The sequence below is a fragment of the Pholcus phalangioides genome, unplaced genomic scaffold (assembly GCF_987345545.1).
Source record: "Pholcus phalangioides strain wild (caught in Gottingen) unplaced genomic scaffold, Ppha-v1.0 ptg000015l_1, whole genome shotgun sequence".
Classification (NCBI taxonomy): domain Eukaryota; kingdom Metazoa; phylum Arthropoda; class Arachnida; order Araneae; family Pholcidae; genus Pholcus; species Pholcus phalangioides.
Window position 1 is genome coordinate 90478225 of NW_028301608.1, and position 23328 is coordinate 90501552.

General features: G+C 36.7%; 2 protein-coding genes across 4 annotated transcripts; one reads left to right on the forward strand and one right to left on the reverse strand.

Moving 5' to 3' along the window:
• The first annotated feature begins 857 nt into the window (after nucleotides 1-857).
• Nucleotides 858-21651, forward strand: LOC149077008 (uncharacterized). Its single transcript, XM_089242623.1, has 2 exons — nucleotides 858-1125; nucleotides 20382-21651. The coding sequence occupies exon 2, from the start codon at nucleotides 20411-20413 to the stop codon at nucleotides 21053-21055; it is 645 nt and encodes a 214-aa protein (XP_089098749.1). The 5' UTR covers nucleotides 858-1125; nucleotides 20382-20410; the 3' UTR covers nucleotides 21056-21651.
• Nucleotides 2342-15711, reverse strand: LOC149077009 (alpha-tocopherol transfer protein-like). 3 transcript variants are annotated; one of them, XM_089242621.1, is made up of 5 exons: nucleotides 15484-15699; nucleotides 11794-12036; nucleotides 10605-10798; nucleotides 4629-4739; nucleotides 2342-2721 (listed from the first exon to the last, which is right to left on the reverse strand). In XM_089242621.1, exons 1-5 carry the CDS (start codon nucleotides 15650-15652, stop codon nucleotides 2533-2535), a joined length of 906 nt encoding a protein of 301 aa, XP_089098747.1. In that variant the 5' UTR covers nucleotides 15653-15699; the 3' UTR covers nucleotides 2342-2532. The 3 variants fall into 3 exon arrangements, with proteins under 3 accessions (XP_089098747.1, XP_089098745.1, XP_089098748.1); XM_089242619.1 differs by having other exon boundaries at nucleotides 2378-2721; nucleotides 10605-10789; nucleotides 15484-15711; XM_089242622.1 differs by lacking the exon at nucleotides 4629-4739 and having other exon boundaries at nucleotides 2378-2721; nucleotides 15484-15709.
• Nucleotides 21652-23328: the final 1677 nt, after the last annotated feature.

Below are 23328 nucleotides of genomic sequence, written 5' to 3' on the forward strand. Positions count from 1 at the left end.
ATCGGAATCAATTGGTACACAGTCCCGATGCACTTCAGCTGAACAACATAAAAATGAGCATTAAATTATCAAACAAAAAAACAAAAGTAGAGAAAAATAGAATTTTCAGACTTTTATATATATAATTAGTCTTTAAAATTTTGTGGTTTTAACAAGCTGATCGAAAACCAAAGTCTCGATCGAAAAGGAAAATCTTGAAAAGCAAAGTCTGGCTCTTCTTGTACAATTTTTCTAATCGAAATTTGCTAATATAAAAATCATGAATTTTTTTTTGGTCCAACAACTCAAGGGGAGTTCGTCAGAGTTCGTATTATCCGAAATTCGAATTAACCAAGTTTTACTGTAATAACCCGATGACGTAGATTTACTCTTTTTGTGTCTTCAAAGAGCTTTTACAATATTTCTTCATAATTAATAATAATTGCTTTCTAGGCATTGAGAGAGAGAGAGAGAGAGAGAGAGCAGCTATCAGCTATCTTATAAATAATAGAAAAAAAAAATGTTTTTAAATGTTGAGTTAGTCAGTCCTGAACTTATGTATAAATAAGCAAAAAGTCATCCAAATAATGACCAGTGGAGTAACTCAGACAGTGATTTCCTCGTTGACCAATAAATCATACGCTTCGAAGATCTCTTCCTTCGCGTTTCCGTATTTTTTATTATTATTATTTGCCACCAACTATTGATCGGAATACTGACCTTGTTCGTGTTGCCTGGAGACCTAGTAGCCACAAGCTGGTAACATATTGTACCGTCCCTGAACAGCTCGTCCTTCCCCTCGGACGTCGACATCTGAGACCGAATATTAATGGATTTTGTCAACCGGAGAAGTGTTAATGCAGGATAAAAAGAAAAAAACGGGAGCGACCTTATATTTTATGTTTTTAGTGATGGGAGTTTCTTTGCACGGAAGCGTCACGAATGTAGGTATATGTCCGTGAAATATGAAGGCGGCCAGCACAAAAGCCCTTGGCCTCGTTCCTACCGGCATAGGGAAGAGCGGAACTTGGCAATATGAGCACGTGAACTTTAGACTGAAGCGATCATTTGCCATCGACTTCAGTCCGTGAGAGGTTTTGATCTAACAGCGGAACAGCGACCGTATCAAGCGACTTAATTTGGGAGGTAAAATAATTTTGTATTGTCTTTATTCTATCAGGATATTCTCTGTTTTTTCTGACGAATGTACAATCAAACTCGGTTATGACGACATCGAAGATTCCGCGGAATTCTGTCGTTACAACCGAGGTTGACGTTTTAAGACTTTAGTATAGAAAGAAATTTTTTTTATTATAGAAAATATAGCCAGATGCAATAATACACATATGTGTGTGCTATGCATTAATACTGCATACTACAGTGCGCCACAAATGTTTAGGCACAACACTAATTTGTAGTTTTAAGTTTTTTAATGTAAATTGTCAGGCTACACATATTTTTTGAGCAGGATTCCTTAGACAAATGAATTCACCTCATATATTCTAGAATATACATGATTTTTCTGATGGTCGACAAAATTATTAACAAAATCAACCAGTTATTTTAATGTTATTAAAGAGTATACTGTGCGCCTGAACTTTTGTGGCGGAGTGCATGCAAGATGCTAGCACTATAAAAAGACCACGCCGGTGGTTTTGACCGTTTTCGATCCTCTCGTGCGATTTGTGTATTCCTGTATAGTCTTTAGCGCTAATATTGGTATGGTGTTATGGATATTTTTTTGCCAACAAAAAAATCCATGTTTATAAGTGCAATATTAAAATAGATATTTATTACCCTCTCGGATTCGAAAAACGAAGGAAATTTGGGAAAGAATAGCAAAAACTAACGGACAATGCTTCTTTCCCTCATTTATGCTGTTCTTTTCCACCTTTTCTGCGATTTCGGCTCAGCAAAGACAGGGCAAGAACTTTCTAATTGGAAGTTGGAAGGCGAGGTGGGGGGGACAGTACAAAAATTAAGATTTTTTTATTTTGTGACACACTGGATACTCATTTTCAAATTTGTTTCAGGACGATTTCTGAACGTATTGAGCGTTTTTAAATATGAACTACATACATCTACGACGAATGGTTCATGAGATAAAGGCTATATTTGGATTTACGGGACACCCTGTACATACAGTATATTTTCCCAATATAAAATATATAGTACACTGTGGAACTGCAATCTAATTGTCCCCCGCTTAATCGGATAAAATGTGCTAAAATCATTGATACCCGTTAAACGGGGCCGACTGTATTGCAGAACTGTTGACTCCTCCCTATATTGGAGCAATCATTGGAATACAAAATAGTGCATATAGAGAAGTAAGCTAAAGGCTTTGATGTATGATGACGATAAAGGACTAAAATTATATATTTTTATTTTAGTCCTTATCAGTAAAATACATATAGAGATAAGCTCTTTTTTTGCACAAAAACAAACAATCCGATGTCTTCATGGCAATAATATCAGTGTTTCTAGCACGAAGGCGTGATATATCCAATGACTGTGTCTGAGTTTTGTCATTCATGCAATCCGCAATGATTCTCACTCGAATTTGAATCCGTAAGTGTTCATTCTCTTGAAATAATCTTCTTCGTCGACAATTATTTTTGCAAGTTCCGAATTGTCAGTCGGTCCAAGGGTACCACCAAACTCAATAGGAAACACCGAACGCGGAAGACCTATCTCTTCTGGTAAATTTTTCATGTCGTAACTGTGGTCGTAAAAATGAACCTGGAAATGAAAAAATATAGAAAAATGTGCTATCACTACACACATAGTATTATGACCAACATCACAACATCATTGTTTACATTCATTCATTTCTTTTCATGTAGAAATATTCAGAAACTGCAGTAAACGTTTCCTCGTGAATTTTTTTATGGGCGGGTTCAAACAAAACCCAAAAGGTGCATTGCGATAGCGTTTTACGAGGTGAATTTCAGATGGCTTGAAGAAGTGTTTGAAATATTACGGAAGTTTTGACTGCAGCAGTCAGATAGTATTTTATATCCGACATTCTTGATGTGTGGGTCCAATAACAGCAAAAGAAACTTTTATAAACACTGAAAGTCAATGGATACAAAGTAAATTGAACTTCACAAAACTTTGTGAAAACCAAGCAATTGCATCCATCAATAAGTGTAAGTAAGCTGTACACAATTGTATAAGTGTAAGTAATCTGCAAAATTTAAGACCTTACGGTCGAGTGTACTCGAGTGCTAATACTGAGGTAAAATTAAGAGAGCAGCTAATAGCAAAGGGGGAGGGGAAGTACCTTATACTTTGTCCTCATTTTGACGTAAATACGTCTTTGAAATCATCCGACGATGCCTGGAAAAAATTGCCTAACGAAATTATTTAAAGGCTCATATCTCAGAAAGTGCACAACGCAAATCAGAACCAATGGTATCTTCAGATGGGTATTGCAAATACCAATCCTATGATATCACTCCGGTTTCAATACCTCTTCTCGTCCAGTCACCAGACCCACTGCACTTATTTGTAACAAAATCGTTTTACGCTGTCTTGGGATGTATAAGATGAGCATTAGATCTTGTTGAGAAAAAATTGCACAATACCCTACGCTACAAAAGGAGACTTCAAGTCAAATTACCACACTAAATAGGTCTCATTGCACTGTAACAGGGTATAAAATACGTATTCACGTTTAAACGTGCGGCTGCGTCATGACACAGCGTAGTATTATGCAGATACGCAAAACCACTTGTCTGATGCTATTGGAAAGAGAAAGAAAAAACAGTGCGTATATATAAGCATTGACGTCAAAATGAGCGAACGTAATTAATTTTAAATATTCTGTGATGCACGGTAAAAAAAATAACAATTTGGAAAAATCGCTGATCATCCAAATACGTACTATCAGGAAGTTACTTGGAAACAGCTCACTCATTGCGTATATCTTTCTGAATTTTCATGACATTCAACTGTAATTTTCACTGAAATTGTTCCATATAGTGGACAACAAAAAATTATGAAAGATAATGTTTTATCTTTCGCGTACGCGTGCCTAAATGTTTTTCAAATATTCAATATTTTTGTTTCAAATATTTCAGCGCATTGTGTAACTCTTACGTTGTCAAGTCCCTCGTGAATTTCGTTGAATTCGGTTGAAAACTCCAAGCAAAAATAACGTGTGAAGTAAATTGGAATTTTTAGAAGAAACTTTGATGCATTGCGAATAGCACGTAAAATATTCCGTGAAAGTTATAAATTATTTGCTGCTTTTTCTGATACAGGTTTAATCAGAAAAATTTGTTTTTTCTTATTTAATTTTTGGTCAGTTCCCTAACTGCACTCGTGACTAGATTTTCACTGGAAATTGTGTGTACACGTACAGGGTTTACATGACCAAAAAGTTTAGAATATTTTTCGAATAATTTATCAAGTATTTTTTTAGAAATCCGAAACACACACACACACACAATCTCTCACCTCCAAACTGGTGTATAACTTCTGGCTGTATAGTGTATATCGAAATATCAACTTTGTATCATGTAATGGTTTCTCAGAATCATAATTTCTTTAACGTGCACTCTAAAAGTAGCGTATATTGAGATGTAAAATGAGATAGATATATCCAATGGATATCCTACCTCCCTAGTACCAGTTTCACTTACTCTCACGCGCATTTTCTCCGCCAAGAAACTCAACAAAAACTTCGCAGCAACCTTGAGAGCAGGCGGCATATTTATCATGTAAAATGCCTTCATTCTTATTGGTATCGCTTTCTGGGTGGGGAAAAATCAACAAACGAAAAATTAAACTATATAAGTAATAAATAAATATTAATGACTTACAGAGTAAAGTGATATTACAAATATACAAATACATATACCAAGGATGGCCAGCTGTTCTCTGTTCGAGGGCCAAAATAATGGTTAGACGCAGTGTCGCGGGCGCCGCACAAGAAACAAAATAACTGCCAGTACATAAGCCGCATGCGCAAGGGGAGAGAACTCCAGCATATAAGTCGCACCCATTTGATTGTTTCTCCAGTTGATTGTTTGACGAGGGACTCGGATTCGAGCAGAGGAGACTATAGGAGCATAGTCTTTTTATAGGTATCACATGTTCGTGATGAATGCACATCAGAATTAAAGAATTTGAAACCAATAATTTGCCAATAAACAGTTTTTTTCTTTCCTCCCATGATTTCTCTGGAATAGAACTACCGAACATTTACCGGGATTTCAGAGGAAAATTAAGATAGAGCACACTAGATAATAAACACGATGCTCATTGACAATGTCAGAGAAATTTTTGTCATTATAGAAGAATATTTTTTTTCCAAAGCTAAAACACTGATATATAATTCCAAAGAAAACTATGAATATTTTTGGGGGAAACTGTGAATAATACAAATCTTATAGAGTAGTCACATTGTGGAATTGTGCTGGCTTGAAACGAGAGTCAGTAATTCCGACAACAGTTCAAATTATATTTAGGATAGGACGGGATCACAAGCTTTCCAGAAAAGTTATCATATGTTATCATATAAATGCTATATTGATAAGAGCAATTTAATACGTACTTTAATAATCCGAGACTCAGAAAACTGCCGAAATGGACAATAAATTCATCTTCCTCTCATTCTTCAACAAATATTTACCGTATATACTTCGTGTGTAAGCCGACTCGTATATTAGCCGACCCTCCCCCCCCCCCACACTTCAGGACCACCAAAACCCCAATAAATTGAAAACCCGTGTATAAGCCGACCCCAAAAAATCCGTGCATTTCAGAGATAAAAAATTATTATATTTTCAAGCAAAATGAATAGCTTGCAGAAATTTACAATAGAAAATTATTCAAACGTTTTAATCCGTTTCTTCTGATTCTCCAAGCTCATCGTAATCGATCAAATCATCGTAGGGAGTGGAATCTTCGTTTTTATCTTCATCTGGGCTGTCATCGCCATTGTCACTTTCAAAGAGGATATCATCTTCAGTTCCGTCCATCGCATTGCTGATGCAACACTTTTTGAAGGATCGAGAATCGACGGAAACAGAATTCCACGCCTCATTGTATTCATTGGCACCCTAGGCCAATGGCAGGTTTCTTCGAGGCACCATTTTTTGTGGTTTCTTTATCATCGAAACTCATCCATTCGATCCACAAATTTCTCAAATAGACTTTGAGAGGCTTGTTGATGCTCACATCTAATGGCTGTACAATCCACGCGCGCGCGTTAGCCCACCTGGTATCAAAGCCAATGATGTTTTCTATTTCTTTGCCTCGGATTTGACATTACTGTGGGGTTTGAACATATCCCATACCAATAATGCCGGTTTCTCGAACACTGCTACAAAAATGACTATTAATTGCGGGGGCCGATATTTTCTCAACAAAAACTGACCCGAGTATAAGCCGACCCCCCCCCCCTCGGCTTATACACCGTATATATTCGTGTGAGTATATATACGGTATTAATGATCATTTATAAATTATCATTTTAGCTAAAACCTTGGCTATGGACTAGAAGTTTCCTAAATTATTTACATTCGTGGCACCCTTCAGGTATATAAGCAGAATTTTAAATCTCGTGGCACTCATTCCTGATCTTGCGGTGCAGTTGCAGCACACTCAAGTGCCGTACATACTTATTGGAATGATGATCACAGTGGAGGTGCTGCATATATTTTATATACAGTCAAACCTCGTTAACACGTCACTCCGCTTACCGGATCACTTTTTGGAAGTCCCTATTATCCTCGTGCAGAAATTGGCACAGCTATGGCTTACTCCGTTTAACGAGTCACTCCGCTTATCAAGTCATATTTTTACTCTCCCAAGAGTGACTCATTAACGAGGTTTGACTGTATATTGTGTATTTAGACAATTCTCAAGTCTCTCCCACTTCAACATGCCAACGTCTTCTTCTTACTTGCACCACAAGTCTTTTCCACACTTGTTTTGAAATCTCAGGATGCGGTCTCCAGCCCTTATGTGCCATTGAACGCACGTGCAATTCCCCCCCCCCAGTCATTGGGTTCAGCTATATCCATTTTAGTCAAATGGCTTGTACGAGTTGATGGCTGTCTTCATGGGAAGAACGACGTGAGTGATTCGATACTTGCGAGCACGGAGCAAGGAGAGCCAACACTATAAATCTTTGCTAACTTTTCCGGCGCAACTCTGCCTCTTTTGAGGTAACGGATGTAAGTTGCTTTGCATCAGTCCGGGGTTGTGAGCGTTTCTATCTATCTACATATTCTTCTGCGACACTAACTATAGGGCAGGCATCTTCAATCTGTTGCTCGCGAGCGTCATGGTGCCATTGGCGTCCGCAGCGTCAACCTTTGGAAGGGGCACAAAAGGCTTCGGAGGCCCAAAAAATTTTTTCCCGAGGAATTTTGAGTTACCACTTTTCAAAAGCCAATTAAATTAACAGAAATTGGTTAATATACCATATAAAGGGTGTTTTCTTTCGATATTTAATTTTTTCTCTAAATATTAGCATTTTTTTCTAACTTTTGGTAGCCTTGGGGTGGGGAGGGCATTGGTCCTCTGCATTGTGCTTGCGAGAATTTCAATATTTTTGCAAATATTCCCTGTACACCCCTGTATATTCTGGATTCAAATAATGTAAAATTTTCGCAATAAAAAAAAGTCGAAACCCCTAAAATATCAGCGAATTTTTCAAGTTACGAGGTGCATTGTACTGTCTAATATAAGTAAATGTTTCAGATTTACAAATGCTCAAAATTTACTTATAAATAATAAGTTAATACTATAACTTATCTCGATATCGCGAGAAATGTGTCCTATCGAATTGAAAACCATGTTCTTAACATCGTTACTCATCCTATGGGCCAAAAAAACTTCTTTGACATTAACATGGGAAAAATAATTTTATAGTGATATTTTTTGTTGTTACTTTGGTAATATTTTGTTTCTAAAATTCCGATATACACATTCATCCTTCAGGAGTGCTTTGATATCGCTCTGGAATGTAAAGCGGGTTGTGTCCAATGTGTGCGTTCAATATTACTGTTCATTAATGCATGCATTAAAACATGGAAATCTCTCAGTAATTGTGATTAGGCTATTCGAACTGTTCAGAGGTATGACATAATTATCTCAATTAAATGAAAATATAATTTTATCTTGACTCATAGCTAATACTGTATATATTAAATACTGTACTCTCCTTAATGAGCTGAAGAATTTCCAGTATCCCCTTAGAGTAAGGCACCCGAGTGACGAAGTGGTAAGATGCTCGTCTTCGTGTTATGAAGGTTGCAATCAAGGTCCATGGGTTCGAATCCAGTCAAAAGTTCTTTACCTATCGAGCCTGGGGCGACCACCGATAGATGGCGTCTTCATGTCACACCCAACTCCACTAGTTGGAAATTGCCATATGCAGATACATGAGTGGAGTTAATGTGTGGTAAAAGTAGTATGTTTTTAGAGTGAGGTTTTTTTTTTCGCTTTTCTAGTAAAATATAGCATCAGACAACTTATACTATATTACTGATGTCATTTCATTCACAATCAATGCTACAAATATAATCAATCCATTGAATTGACAGCAATCTTGAAATCCATGCTGAAAATAACATTCCGCGAAAAAATTAATGCCGAGGATCTAATGGAGAAAGAACTCTTAAGTATTAAAAAAAGGCAGTTTTTTAGTCGGAAGTGTGTTTTAGGCCTATGGATGCTCAGCTTGAGTTTAGTGTAGGAATTTTTAATTTGTGAATTAATTATTGAGATGCTTCGAACAGAGGCATATGCAAGGACATTTAAAATATTTTTGTTAAATAAATTAGAATATATCGAAGGAAAAAAACTTTATATATGCGCTGCTAACCAATATGCTTAACCAATTTCTCTTAATTTAAAACGTTTTTTATGAGTCTTGAAATTTCTCTAGAAGAAATTCCTCTTGTGCTCGTTCTCCCAAAAACCTCCTTCAAACTCGATCATACTTCGCTGTCTCAGAACTAAAAAAAGTGTTAATTCGTGCTTAATCAAAGTAGCTACTATTTTAAAAATTTTAGAAACTGTTCCTTCATTGAGGAAAATCACTAACATTTTTGTGTACAATATTGTTCCTTGTAGCGTGTTGTTTTAACTATTGAGATGGTACACTGCCAATTAATTTCATATGGTACACTGCCTAGGGGGAAAAAAGATCATTATATATTTTACTGCACCTACTGTGCAAGCCTCGGTAGGAAATGAAGTGAATAATTTAACATCTATAATGTTTTATTAGCCCATTAAAGGATGTTTTCTTCCTTCGAAACGGCAATATGACTCCAGAATGACAACGTCAAAAAATATATTTGTTTCAAACTATGAAAAATTATTTGAGAGAGAGCATGAGTCAACATTCTGACACTTGGATCGTCATTCATCTAGTAATTCCAATCGAGATCAAATCCAAACCAACTAAATGCAATCAAGAGCTATCAAACTTATTACAGTTATATAAACATCATTTCTGAATTCACCAAGGGTGCTGGTGAAATATTGCGAATCTGACCAAATAATAAAGTTGAAATAAAATTTATGCACACGTTGATTTTTGTTAAAAGTTTCAAAGGGCGACTTTCTCTCCAGAAAGTTCAGATTATTTTGCTTTTGCCTAATGAATTCAGTCCTTCATGTGTCAAAGAATGGAAAAACCTATAAAAACCACAATTCCAATCACAAATGTTGTATGAAGGGCGATTTCAGTGGCACAATTTCATTCTGGGTAACTTCAGGACATTCACAGTAGGGAAGAACCCCACGTGTGGATACGTCCTCAAATTTCTTACGTGCGGAAATCCATTAAAATACCAGAATCAGAACTTAATGCGGACCCTAAGTCACCTTCAAGGCTAGGATTCTATTACAATACAATACATTGATAAAAAATCCTACTCCTTTTTATTTATTTATCAGAAAATTACCAATTATAATGCTCTAACTAGTGTGAGAATGTTACTTCATAAAATGTTTGAAGTCTATCTAACAAAAAAATAATTTGATATTTTGAGATTAGTTTTTCTCAATTTCGTGCAATGCTTTTCTAGTTTGCTCTCTTCCCAGCTAAATACTTGATTAAATATTTTTACCAATAGACGGCAGCACATTAGTTTTGAATTTTTATGAAAAATTTTGATTAAAATAAAATTGAGGGATATAATCAGGGAAAGCCCGAGGCTTTCCCTGAGGCTGGCTCTTGCAGGTGATCCTGCCTGACCCGGATGCTGAATGGTTTCTCCCAGCATGTCCTACTCTCGTAAGTATCCGCTTATGTCCCGCAAGGGACAGAATGGGAATCGTGTTTGGTGTCGAATAGCTGAAGCCTTGTGTACCAATAAGCACTTTTCTGCACTCCGTAAACCAAGTTTATGTCCCTCTGTAGGTATGGTCTACAGAACCTTATTGCGTACTCCAGTCTAGGACGAACTAAGCTCGGAAAAGTAGAACAATCACATTAGGATGGACTTTATAACATTTTATGAAGCTTCTATCGTAAGTAGGTTGACCGATTTGTTGACTTAAAATAATTTTTTTGACTCCCTATATCAGGGTTTTTCGATAATAATTTATTCTTTTTCTCATTGTGAATTTCACTTGCATTATTTCAAACTTACCACTGTTTGCATGACTGCATAAATGAACTTTGGTGAGGATGCTTGTAAGAAATGCTGAAAGCTTATTCCGTTGAAATTGAGCACGACGATCATACCACATATTTGCGTGGCTTCATACCGCAACATGTGTTCCAAGTACAATATACTCATTGATACCATGTCCCAAAATGAATAGAGCTCTAGATCTAAATTTCCTGAAAATAAAATGCTGATCAAGCGGTAAAACTATCACGTATACTACACTACTTGACAAACGCCAAGAAACAGTGTTATTTTCCGTTATACCTAACGGTATTCTTCCTTCAAAGAAATAAAGCTCAACAATTTGGTGGACAGCATGCACAACTGATGATAAATGTGCATCAGTGTCCGAGGAGGTTTTTCTGCGGTTTCCAGCTTCGAGGGGAGAATGCCAGCCGGTTTCCCATTTAAAAAATCTCTCCGCAGGGAACAGGCAGACCTACAACATAATACTGACATAACATGAAAATTCAAGCATTTCCATCTTTAATTCAGGAAATGGAAGACAGATGGCAGCATGAACACGAAACAAGAGCAACCCTACAGCATAGATACGTTAGGGCCACACATTCACTCAGGACGGGCGTTCCGGCATGTGCTGATTCGTTAGAAATTCTGAAGAGGAATGTGTACGAGGTGCATGTACGGTTAAGTAGTAGTAGTAATAATAGTGTCCGAGGTGGTCACGCTTCTCTGTTTACAATTGCTGTAAGAGCATCTTTTCTTCGTTTGCTTATCCTTTTTCCCCATGTGGCGATGTGTTTCATTTTTCATACTAAAGATACTTTAGTATGTCAATTAAAAATGTGCCTAGATCCATTTCTTTGAAAGATATCTATCGTTACGACAAAAATAACACTGTTCCTTAGCATTTTTCAGGCAGTATAGAGGTCAACCGTTTGACTTGAATGACTCAAAAATATATAATCTCACACTTCAAGATTACTTTATAAATTATGATATTACACTTCGAGATTTCTATGCAAGATTAATTTAATAATTTACTTTAAATCTAGTTCACTCTCTGTGAAGACGTTCAAACGATTGCTGGGGAAATCATACTGTTAGTGTGATAGTGATTTTTCACATCATATAATTCATTATACTATTCTGAATTGCCGTCTTTTTCATGTGCATAATTCTTCAATAAATGATTTTAAATACTCACCTGCCAATCCCAAAGCAATGTGACAGCCATCTAGAGTCCTGTAAGGAACAGTCATACACATATTTTGTCTCGACAAAACCATTATTTCTTTTGGTAGAAAGTCCGTCAAGACACGGGAATAGCGTGACTTGAACGAATAGTAATTGATTATCGAGTTGCACGAAACGTCGATGTCGAACTTGTGTACGCGCAGGAAACTCAGCAAGAAAATATCGTCCAGGCAAGGGTGCAGATCATTTCTTTCTATCAAAAAAAAACAATAGTTCATTGAAATTATGACCCCAATTCATGATGTTAATAATCGCTATTCAAAAAAAGAACTTAAGGGGTGTCACGACCCCCCGGAAGTCGATTTTTCAAAAATGACATTAAAAAAATATTTCATTCAATTGCAAATAAAGTGCGAAAATATTTCGTATGAATCGGTTAATCTGTTCTTTCAAAATAAAAAATAGGTAATGAATTATAGTGTAAATTGTATGCGTGACGGTAAATGTGATAAATCCGGTTATTATGTAAACCAGATTTATTATGCATGATAACATTATCGGTTATTATATCTAATAACCGATTATTATGCATAATTAACAAGCATTTTCATAAGTATGATAAATTTCCCTAAATTTATCACTCTTACCGGCAATTATGCATAGAACCCCAGCGTCGTTGGTAAATTTGAAAAATTTCCCTAAATTAATCATTCTTACTGGTGACTATGCATAATGCCCAAGTGTCGAGTCGTTGGTAAACGTGATAAATCGTACTATATGATACACTATACATGTTAATTCATATATGTATAGAATCATTAAATCGATGTACGATCGTAAAATTTGTTATCAATCGATATATCCGTTACCGACTTTATTCATCACATATACTAGAATTTTTTCTTTTTGTACGTACTTTTTTTTGTAAGGACATTGCACATTCGTGATTCTGGCACGACGAAGCTGATATATTAATTACTGTACAAGTAGAATTTGATAAAATCACATGTAGTATACATGGTAATTAGCTCATATTTAATGCGGTAGATATTCTTAATTAAGTATAATAACTAATTTTTATATTCAATGCGTTTGTATTTGGATTTTCGCCTTTGGGGCCATGCCTCCATCAGAACGGGCGTTTCATAGGTCTGAGTAGTGCCAGTATACAGAAACTACTCAGACCTATAAAGCGTACGTACTGGTGGACATATTCCATTGAAACTTGGTATATACGTTATATGGATCATGAGAAAATGTAAAATACAATAAAAAAGCGCCATCTTTTCCCCTGGTGGTCGAAAAGTTGTACTTTTTTTTAATTTCCCTAAATCTCTCTTCCATGATCTCATTGAGATATATATATGCTGAAAAACACGTGGAAAGAGAAAACGGCAGATTGAACATTTTCCGCAACCAGTTGTGGGGAAAAGAAATACCGAGTGTTGTCCCCCCGTTCTTATGCTTTACGTTTGATTATACTGGAGGTATGGTCATCGTATTTGCTTTTGGATTTCTTTCGGTTTAGCTATCAATCGGTGATTGTTACAAACCTTGAGTCCCGATGCGATTACATTAAGCGACGTGCACTTTATAAACGTCGGCATGCAGTGGCATGTGTTTTCCTCTTCTATGCTTGCAAAAAACGAAAAACGCCGGATTAGCGAACACGGCAGGATTATCGAAAGTTTACTGTATTTAAATATTTCTAAAACACATGCGTGTTATACTCCTATTGGGTTATTTCCTAGTTTTATAAAGCAGTCCATTCCGGAGAAAAAAAAAGGTTTTATACTTCTACCGTAAATTTAGTAATTATGGAAATTTTCCCATTTGGAAATAATTCTCCTCATTTACTCGAATCGGACCCCACTGTACGTAAATCAGCATCGTTCGTTGTTTTCCTCCGATTAGTAAATTAAGTGGCGAGAGTTAGGAGACCAGATGAAAATCGGTTCAGAAACCGTTTTAACTTCTCGCATCCCAATTCGTTTCTGGATCGATACCGTCTCTTAAACGACTCATTTCTCAGCGCAAATCTACCGAATCTAACTACAAAGACACATTTCTATTGGAAATACCATAAAACTGTAACCCCCCCCCCCGAAATAGATATTTATTAGTCGAGAGATAAGATAGTCGTCCAAGATTAGTTCGATTTTAGAAAATTGGACAGTATTATTTTGAATAACGTATTAAATTGTCATTGATGAGAAATCGATTTTCGAGAAAGATGCTCAACCTTTTGGAGAGAGAGTGCGGGTCACTTCATTGGTTTGAAATGGTGTTGCGGGGTACTTGATTGACCTGGAAATCTGCCACAAATTGCTTAAATGGTCTGTAAATGTGCCGCCGGCCACTTACCCTTTATAAGCAAATTCATCAATTTTTCTATGTCCGTGGAGAACTATTTTCACTACCTCTCATAGAGCTACCATCCATTGATAAGTTAAGGAACTACAAAGAAAATTAATTTACCTCAACAATTTAAAAATAATTGATTAATTAATCAATTTTTTTTTTTCAAATAAGTTTATCTAATAAGCTAAATGCATTTCTTTCCTTAAATCAATCTTAAAATCGTAAAAATATTTTAATATACCATTACTAGAAAAAAAATGGCCTTATAGAGGTTTACGTGATCTCGAACAGTGCTCCAAGTCACTTAAGTTATTTGGGAATGTGGCACGTGCCATTTAAGTAATCTGGATATATGCCGCGGATCACTTAATTGAAGTGAAAATGCGCCGCAGGACATTCAAGTGATCTAGATCAGCGCCTCAGATGACTTAAGTGATCTAAGATTGTGCGGTGGACCATTTGAGCGATGCAGAACTGCACAGCGATGAATTAAGTGAAAACTTGAGTGATCTGTAAATGTGCTGTGGGTCACTCAAGTGATCTGGGAATGTGCTGTGACATTTAATTTTGGAACCCTCAATATCAAATGGTTTTCTAGTTATTTTTCCCCCTTTTTTTTACATTTAGCAACTGCGTACATCCATACATGCATACATTTACATTTTATAACTGCCTTTTTTAGTACCGTAAACCGGGGCTAATTGATGAAAATGCAGGATTAATAAAAGAAATAATTCCAGAATCGATGAAAATTACAAAATCAAATCAGGTGAAGCTGAGAGACCTTGTTTACTGAAAAAAATGTATTTGATATTTATAATGTGTATTTTTTCACTTCTATCATCGTAAGTGCAACCCCCTCCAAATCGAAGAGGCCGGTGCAACCGCACCTGTCGCTCACGCCTAATGGTCACGCTGTTTACAGAACTGTTCCTGCCTATGTGCATGTACTTCCAACAATCACCGACAGATGAAAGAATTCAGAATCATTCACTCATCTGAAATATTTACTCCCTGAACCGCTTTGGAAAACCTGGCAAATTTAAAAGTGTTGTAGGATATATGTGTCACAAAGTTGCACCCGCTGTCACAAAGTAATCCTGGTTTACGATACCTACTTGATATATTGGTTATACGGTTAGAAATATCGTTGGATATAGACCAAGCCACACCACACGGTTAGTTAGTACCTATCTGAAGCATTTTTAGCGTATTTTCGCCTATTTTTTGCAGTTTATAGAACCGAAACTGCCAGTTTCTAATCATTATTATCTGTATTTCTATATTTTCTAAATTAATTGCATACATTTTAGAAACACGTGTTTGAATTATAACTTACCTGACAGAAGTTTCTTTAATTCTCGCAGAGCATTTTCTTTCACTTTGGCAGTTTCGCCGAGTTCAAGCTCGGCTTTGCGAATCATTTCATTGGTTAGTCGTTCAGTATTCCACGGTAAATACTCGTAGATTTCTGACATGTTGAGTGTCATTTGTGTTGTCAGCATCATCGGCTAAAAATTGTCACAACACAATGAAGACAGGGGGAAAAAATAGTATGGATTTTGTGTTCCATTAGATAAAAAGCAACCACGATGTTTTCTTATCTGGTAAAAGGGTCGATAGAGCTTTATATCAGCTACCACAGAGATTGGGTCTCGGTCACGTCTCCACTATTATGAAACCACCATTGATTTCAAAACGTTTGTTTATCTTTTGAGAAGAAGAATATCTCGGTACTAGCATATACCTACGACAAAATAATGCTAAAACTTTTTAAAAAGTAAACGACGATTAAGTGCTTTTCAGACACGTTTTAGTTTAGTTTTATCATTTGTAGCAGGAGTTGTCAAATTCTGAGGTGCGCCTTCTGATCTATTACGAAATCTAGACGAAATATTTCGTCCAAACGCCAGTGGAATAAATTCAATCCGATTCGCTGTGTTTCCTTCCCTCACCATCGTAAAGTTTTATTGTAACCCTATGAATCGAAATTGCTTATTTTCTTTCCCGTTCTTTCTGCACTCCTGTTGGTGATTTTTCCCGACATATAATGTATCTATATTTTATACATGTAAGAGTGAAAAATAACTCATAGGCCGTTAAATATCAAATTCCAAACGTATAGCCAAGTTCTTGATTATTTGCACAGTTAATATCATTTGATACGCTGTTGAGAATTTTCATGAAAATACCATATGCATGGTTTTTTTTTTGATAAATTGTTTTTTATATGCAATAATGTAACGGAAAAACTAATCTTCAAAGAACGCGTTTAAAAATTCTTTGTTGCCTTTAAATACCGTAACTGCGAATGACTTAATTCACCAATAACCTTGCTTCTGTTTGTTACATGTATAAGAATAAATCACATTAGGATTTTTTCTGTGGGTAAAACGCTTTCAAACAAACTAAAAAAAAAACAATTTTTGAACATCTTTCACAAAAATTCGTCGTTTATGGCATTCAGTCACAAAAATGGAAAATTTTATTTTTATAATTTCAATGAAACGAATAACTTTCCGAAATGAATTTGTTACCATTTTTATACCATTGCATATTCAGAAACTAAATCATGAAATCCAAGTGGAAACACTTCAACTGATAAATATTCATTATTCATTGAAGATTCTTTGTTTAAATACTAAATAAACCTTCTTCGTAAAACTATTCCTCATTTTCATTCCGAGGACGGTGGACGTCTTTTCAGAGCGATAAAAATTTCTGAATAGACTCAAAAGCGATTCATAAAATTGCAGATAAATATGAAAGAAACAGATTTTTTTTCTGTTGTTATGAATCTCTGATAGAAACATGAAAAAAATACTAATGACTATACTGATTTCAATGTATCATTCCTGAAATAAACAAGAACACTCAAGCATATCTCTCGAAAAATGCTGAAGAACTTTTCTTTCGACATTATTCAAATTTTCATTTGACTTTCAAATTTTTGCATGAGAATCATTTATTTTACATTATTCTTGCGCAATCATGTTTTGCGAATTCGTATTGAAAAAGCTCAAGGTCTCTCATGCATTTTAACATCATCGAAAAGCCTAAAAAATATGTTCTAGTAGAAACAAAATCATTTGAAATATTTTTCAATACCACCGATTTTATTAAAATTTGGTGTACGTGTTTTCAATCGTACCGTGTTACCGCCACATTAGCCGGCATCACCCCCAAACTCGAGGTACAAACGATTTTTGTATGTTGGGTCCATTCCCGGCATGCTGGGAAAAACCAGGTTGAATGAGGTAATCACAGTATGCATTCAGCCAATTTTCAATGTATTTTTATAATAAAAATACTTAAGAATTTTCAAAAATCTGTGATTTGAATTTCAATGATATTCCCGCTGGTCTCCCATGCTATTTCCCGGCGTGCCGGCTGACGCAAGGGAACTATCATTATTTACATACCTCTTTACATAATATTTAATGCATATTTCAATTTTTTCCTCAAATTTTTAAGCATTAAGGGAAAAAAAACCAGTTGTTCAGTATCACAATAATACCTACTTCACCATCTCTGGACATTTCGCTATATTGCAATTTACTGCCATTAATGAGATAGGTTGAAAATTAAAGCGCCATCTATCGGTGGCCACCACAGGCTCGTTAGGAAAAAATACCTGATTTACATTTTTCCCTGGGTTTGAACCTGGGACTGTGACGGCAATCTTCGCGGTGGTAGATCAGCATCTTACCAGCATTCCACTCGGGAGATTGCAACGGCACCTAGCACTCATGATAAAAATAGCATGGCATCAATAAAATTGAATAAAAATTCTTTCGCGAAACAACTCTTTTCATTTCATCTAATAAAACTTGGTGAAACGTCCCAACAACGAGCACTAAAGGAGACGAGCAAATTTGGCCGTTATTGGAAGATTACCGTTGTTAAGAGGTTCAGTATTTCTCGCGTATAGATGAATTTTTTTGGTTGCTTGTAAAATAATAATAGCCCATTGAAAAAGCTGTTTTTGTAGCACGAGACATTCATTTTGAATTGAAAATGCGTGAATTTTTCATACTTAATTTGTGGTGTTTATTATAAATTTCATTCAACAATTTTATGAGGAAATATGCGTACAGCTGCGCTCATAATCCATGTATCCTGGGACATGCGTTCTTCAGATCAGATTCATCCTCCGATGAAATCAGCTGTTTTTTGTTATCTCATCATCGTCATCATCATTAACCATTTTCAATCCACTTCTGGATGAAGGTCTCCTCTAAATTTTTGCATTTTGCTGTGTCTGACGCTTTAGCCATGCAGTTGCGTGAGGGCGCCTTCTCGGACGTTTAACACCACGGGGGTACCAATCTAGAATACTTGTGGTCCATCTATTGTCCTGTCTTCTTGCAATATGTCCAGCCCAGTGCCATTTTAAACGTTTAATTCTTTCCATGATATATACTTTTGTGTGGCTTCTTAACTAAGTGGTTCGTTTTCTGTCCCTTCTTTTTGTGATGCCTAGGATACATCTTTCACGCTCCTTTGCGTTGCCTGTAGCCTTTGTATCGTCTTGCTTGTGAGTGTCCATGTTTTAGCTCCCAAGTCAGGAGTTGTTATCTATAGGGCAGTATTTTTGATTAGTGCTTACCTGACTCTTTGGTCTATGATATAGCCACTCGCCAAAACCTTAACTCACAAATAGTTTTTATACATTGCACATACCGAATATAAAAATTTAAATCATTACGATTACAATGGTCATCGATTTTCAACTTTTTTTTATAACACGAGTGAAATAAGTTTTTTAGACTAATTCTGGGGTGCGCTGGATTCAAATATGACTTTAAAAAATCTCCATCACGTGCAGTTTTTCTGTATGTCTGGTGGTCATTTTTTGAAATACACATAGACTATGTTAACACCTTGAAAAATGAGATAATCGGCATACTCTTAAGAACAAACTATATGAAAAATATATATTTATTACGATATTTTACCACATCCATACAACGTTATTTATGAAATAGGGGGAAAAACTTTTCTAACTTTTTTTTTTTTTCTCATTCACATGCATGTAATTATCCATAGATTGCACATTCATATACACAAAACGAAATTTATACTAAATTTTTTTAATATTTCATAAAAATAATTCATTTCTTTTCTCTTATGTATGGCGTTGTCTTCTTTCTGCAAAACCCAACACTAATCACTCATCATTGAACGGTCCCACCTGCCTTGATTATTCTCTCTCAAATACCACAGTATAGCTCAATGAGCAGCGAGCTTTAACGCATCTTAATTTAATTCCTCCCCCCCCCCCTTCAATATAATGTTAAAAAAATTATTTTTTTTTTTTCTGATAGGTCAGCGGTCCACGGTGAAAAGTAGCGAGGACCACATTTAGCCCGCTGGCAATGCGTTACAAACCCCTGACGTAAGGAGTATGAACATAGTGCCCGTAGGTTTCCGATTCTGCGAGTCGACGCCGTTACGGTTTGGTTAAAACAGCGGCGGTTCTCAACCTGTGCTCCGCTGAGCCCTTGGGGCTTCGCCACGACTCGAGGAAAATGAAATAAATCAGCAAATTTGATATATAAATAAAAAGAAAACAGGCCTACAAGGTTCCGGAATAAAACTTATATAAAAGGGCTCCTCGAGTTAAACAGGACTCCGCCATAGAAATTATACACTGAAAAGGGGTCTGCGAGTCAAAGAAGGTTGAGAACCGCTGGGTTAAAAAAAAAACTAAAATTCAGGTTTTTAGCCATCATCTACGGCCGCTGTGGTGGTCGAGTGGTCATAGTGACGGACTCGCATCGTGAGGTCCCGGGTTCGAACCCCGCCATCGCCGCAGTTGTGGTCGGCTAAAGTTAGTTTTGTGTGGTACCCAACTTCGAGGTGCGAATGCAAGCCGATATCCCCATTAAAAAGTCTCGCCGCAAAGAGCAACAGGCCTACAACGCGGTAAAATCTTCAAAATATTACACTTCATTCATAGTTTGAAAAATATATATCAGATGGCAGCACTGCACATAGCAATCATTACACAGAAACAAACTTCACGTCAGGTTTCACTACACGTACACGCACATTCCAACACGTACCAATTCGTTAGAGGTTCCGCAGAGGAATATGGACGAGGTGCATGTTTGGTTAAGTAGTAGCCATCATCTACGGCGCAGAATCGGAAACAAGCGTGTAATATGTTCGTATCCTCTTGCTTGACACACTCTGCATTGATTAAGTTTTAAAACGTTTTTATTTCTTTTGCAGCAGAGTAATGGAATCTGGAAATCGTACGGATGGCTGTTGGGTTGGATGCCCCCACATCTAACAACCCGTTCGAAGAAGACGAGGTGAGGCAAGTTGAAATTCCAACGACCAGTGAATCTTCGCCGACACCCAGCGTCACGGTGCTGCCATTCATAAAGATCCCGATCCTCATTTGCTGCACGGTTCTCGTATTCGTCTTGCTGATCGCCGGAACGGCTACCACGGTTCTGTCTTTTCCACCGAATTCGTCTGGCCGGAAGGATAATCCACCTCTCGACGGTGATTACAAGATCCTCGGTCCTCTGCTGTTGACTTCCGGATGTTTTCTGTTGTGTGTGAACGTGGCTCTTTGTACCATAATCACCCGCGAGGCGTACTATGCTTCCCGCATGGTACAGCCGGTCGGTCGGGCTTGGAACATTCCTAGACCAGCTCCCGTGGCCTTCGTCGGCGGGCCTTTTTACATCGCTACAACGACCGATCCGTGTGGAGTGTCTATCAATCCACCGGTAGCGGCGCTGCAGTTCGTGCCGCCGTGGTGGCCGGCACCGAATGCACCGCGTTTAGACACAGAAAAGATGGACGGTAACTCTATGATGAGTGCTGCTGTCGTACATGATCATCAGCCACCTTTCAATCCCGACATGACTGATTCTGGGAATAATGACGTTTAACCCTTTAAGGTATAGTTCGTAATTTGTAGCACCCTCTCCCGCAATAAGGAAGGTCCCTGAATTCTCTTGCTTTTCTCAAATAGGTTTTACTGAAAATACATTCACATCCCCAACCCGCCCTTAGGGGCAGGTTTTACAGTGGATATGTTTTACCGAAAAGCCGAATTCACAGGAGACTTCCTGTAACCTTGAGGGGCCGTTATAACGATGAAGTACCGTATTTTCCTGATGTCGATTCCCCCTCGACATAGGACCACAAAGGGTTAGCATGCTGTTGTTAAGAATATGTTTATATGGCTGGGATTACATTATAAAAGGCTTGTTGGTTGTTGTTTTCAAGTTTTGTAAAAGATCTGTATTAAGATGATCTTTTACAAAACCTTTCTCAAAAGGCAAAAAAAGGAGCTCAAAATGAATCAAATGATGTCATTTCAATTTCAGATGATGGGGGATAAAAATGTCTATTCTACCTCATCAAATGTAACATTTTTCCTGAATTAAAATGCGTAACCAACAGGTATTATATTTTTATTAATCATTAATATTATTTGCAAAAAAACCCTTTGTCCTTGGATATAGCTTGTTATTTCAGTATTTGCTTGGCCTGAATAATTATGAAAATGATGAGCATTTCCCCCTCAAACGAGGTGATGGGAATTATATATTTGTGAATCATTAAGGGCGGTATTCACCGGCATGGTTTAAACTATAGTCACAATTTTTGGATAAGAGATCTACATAGATTGGTTAAAAACCTGAATTTAACCAATCCGTGTAGATCTCTTATCAGAAAATTGCGACTACAGTTTAAACCATGTCGATGAATACGGCCCTTACCGATTCAACCAATACAATCGCAGCTCTGACTGATTGGGTGACTGGAATATATTGAACATTTCAAAAAAGGGACTTTTGGCACTGAAAGTAATTTTAAAAACTGCGACTAACTTTTGGAATATAAGTCTCTACAGAAATAACATCCTTGTAATTTTCTTACAAAGATGTATGAGAGAAGTAGTTCTCTTAGTGAATACAGTCAAACAAAATGACTCTAAATTTGCAATTACCTGATCGGCGAATGAGCATAATCCACACTGAAATTTGCTGTTATGTGAATAATTTGTGCCAATTTCTTTTCCCAACGATGGATACTAAATAATTAGCAGTGTTATAACATGAGACTCAATTTTCGACAGCGAAAGTTATCAAAGCGGTTAAAATCAAAGAAAGTTATCAGCGGTAGTTATCAAAGTCCACAAGTATTCCCGGCTGCACTAAAATAATTTAGCTGCGCTAAATCTAACTTTTGTGCACTAAATTCGTTATTTGCGCTTATACCATTTGTCGTGAACTGGTACATGCCACTCTAGTGTGTGCCTTTTCAAACAAGAATAAGCCAATTTCTAAGATGTAAAAATTTTTAAAATACAAGAAAGGTCTCAGGACAATTCCCTGTGGGGCTTTCATTATTTCAAAATCCCTGACTACCCAAGATCTCAGTTACCTCAATCGAGTGGTACATTAACAATATCTCCAGATGCTTTCAAAGAGAACTTATCCAAACATCTCCGGGAGCTATATTTAACTACAATGAAAATCATTTCCCATGATATCTTATACCCAAAACGTCCAGGCCGCTAGTTTTAGACGGTAGTGCGAAATTAAAGCTTAAATATTCGTAACATAAATGTATCCGAAAATATTATTTTAAACTTATGTTTATCGATCTATTGTAGGAGCCATTTTTCGCACACATCTAAAACTACATACAAAAGCGAGAAAATATATTCCATGAAATATTCCTACAAATTTCGCGAAATCGATTTTTTAGGACCAATATTAATTGTCCTAAAACTACAACTACTACTATACCATAGCACCACCTCATCCATATTCTTGCGGAACTTCTAACGAATTGGTACATGTTGGAAAGTACGTGTACGTGTTGCGAACCTAACGCAGGGTTACCAGTTTCAAAAACTGAGAAAGAAAGACGCCTGCGCGTACACTTAATGATGTATCCCAATTTTCACTATAGATGGCGCCACTATTCCGACCAATAAAACCCGCTACAACAATAATATTTTCCCAACTGCAAAACAGAACTGCTAAAAAAAAGCAGAAAAAATTCTGGGAATTTCGATGCCTGCTGTTGAATTTTTGCGTGTGAGAACAAAAAAACCCCACTCATTTCAATGAATATGTTTCAAAGTGGAGAAAAATAAAAACAATTTCCCCAGAAAAAAATAAAAATAATTCCGGAAACCTGAAAA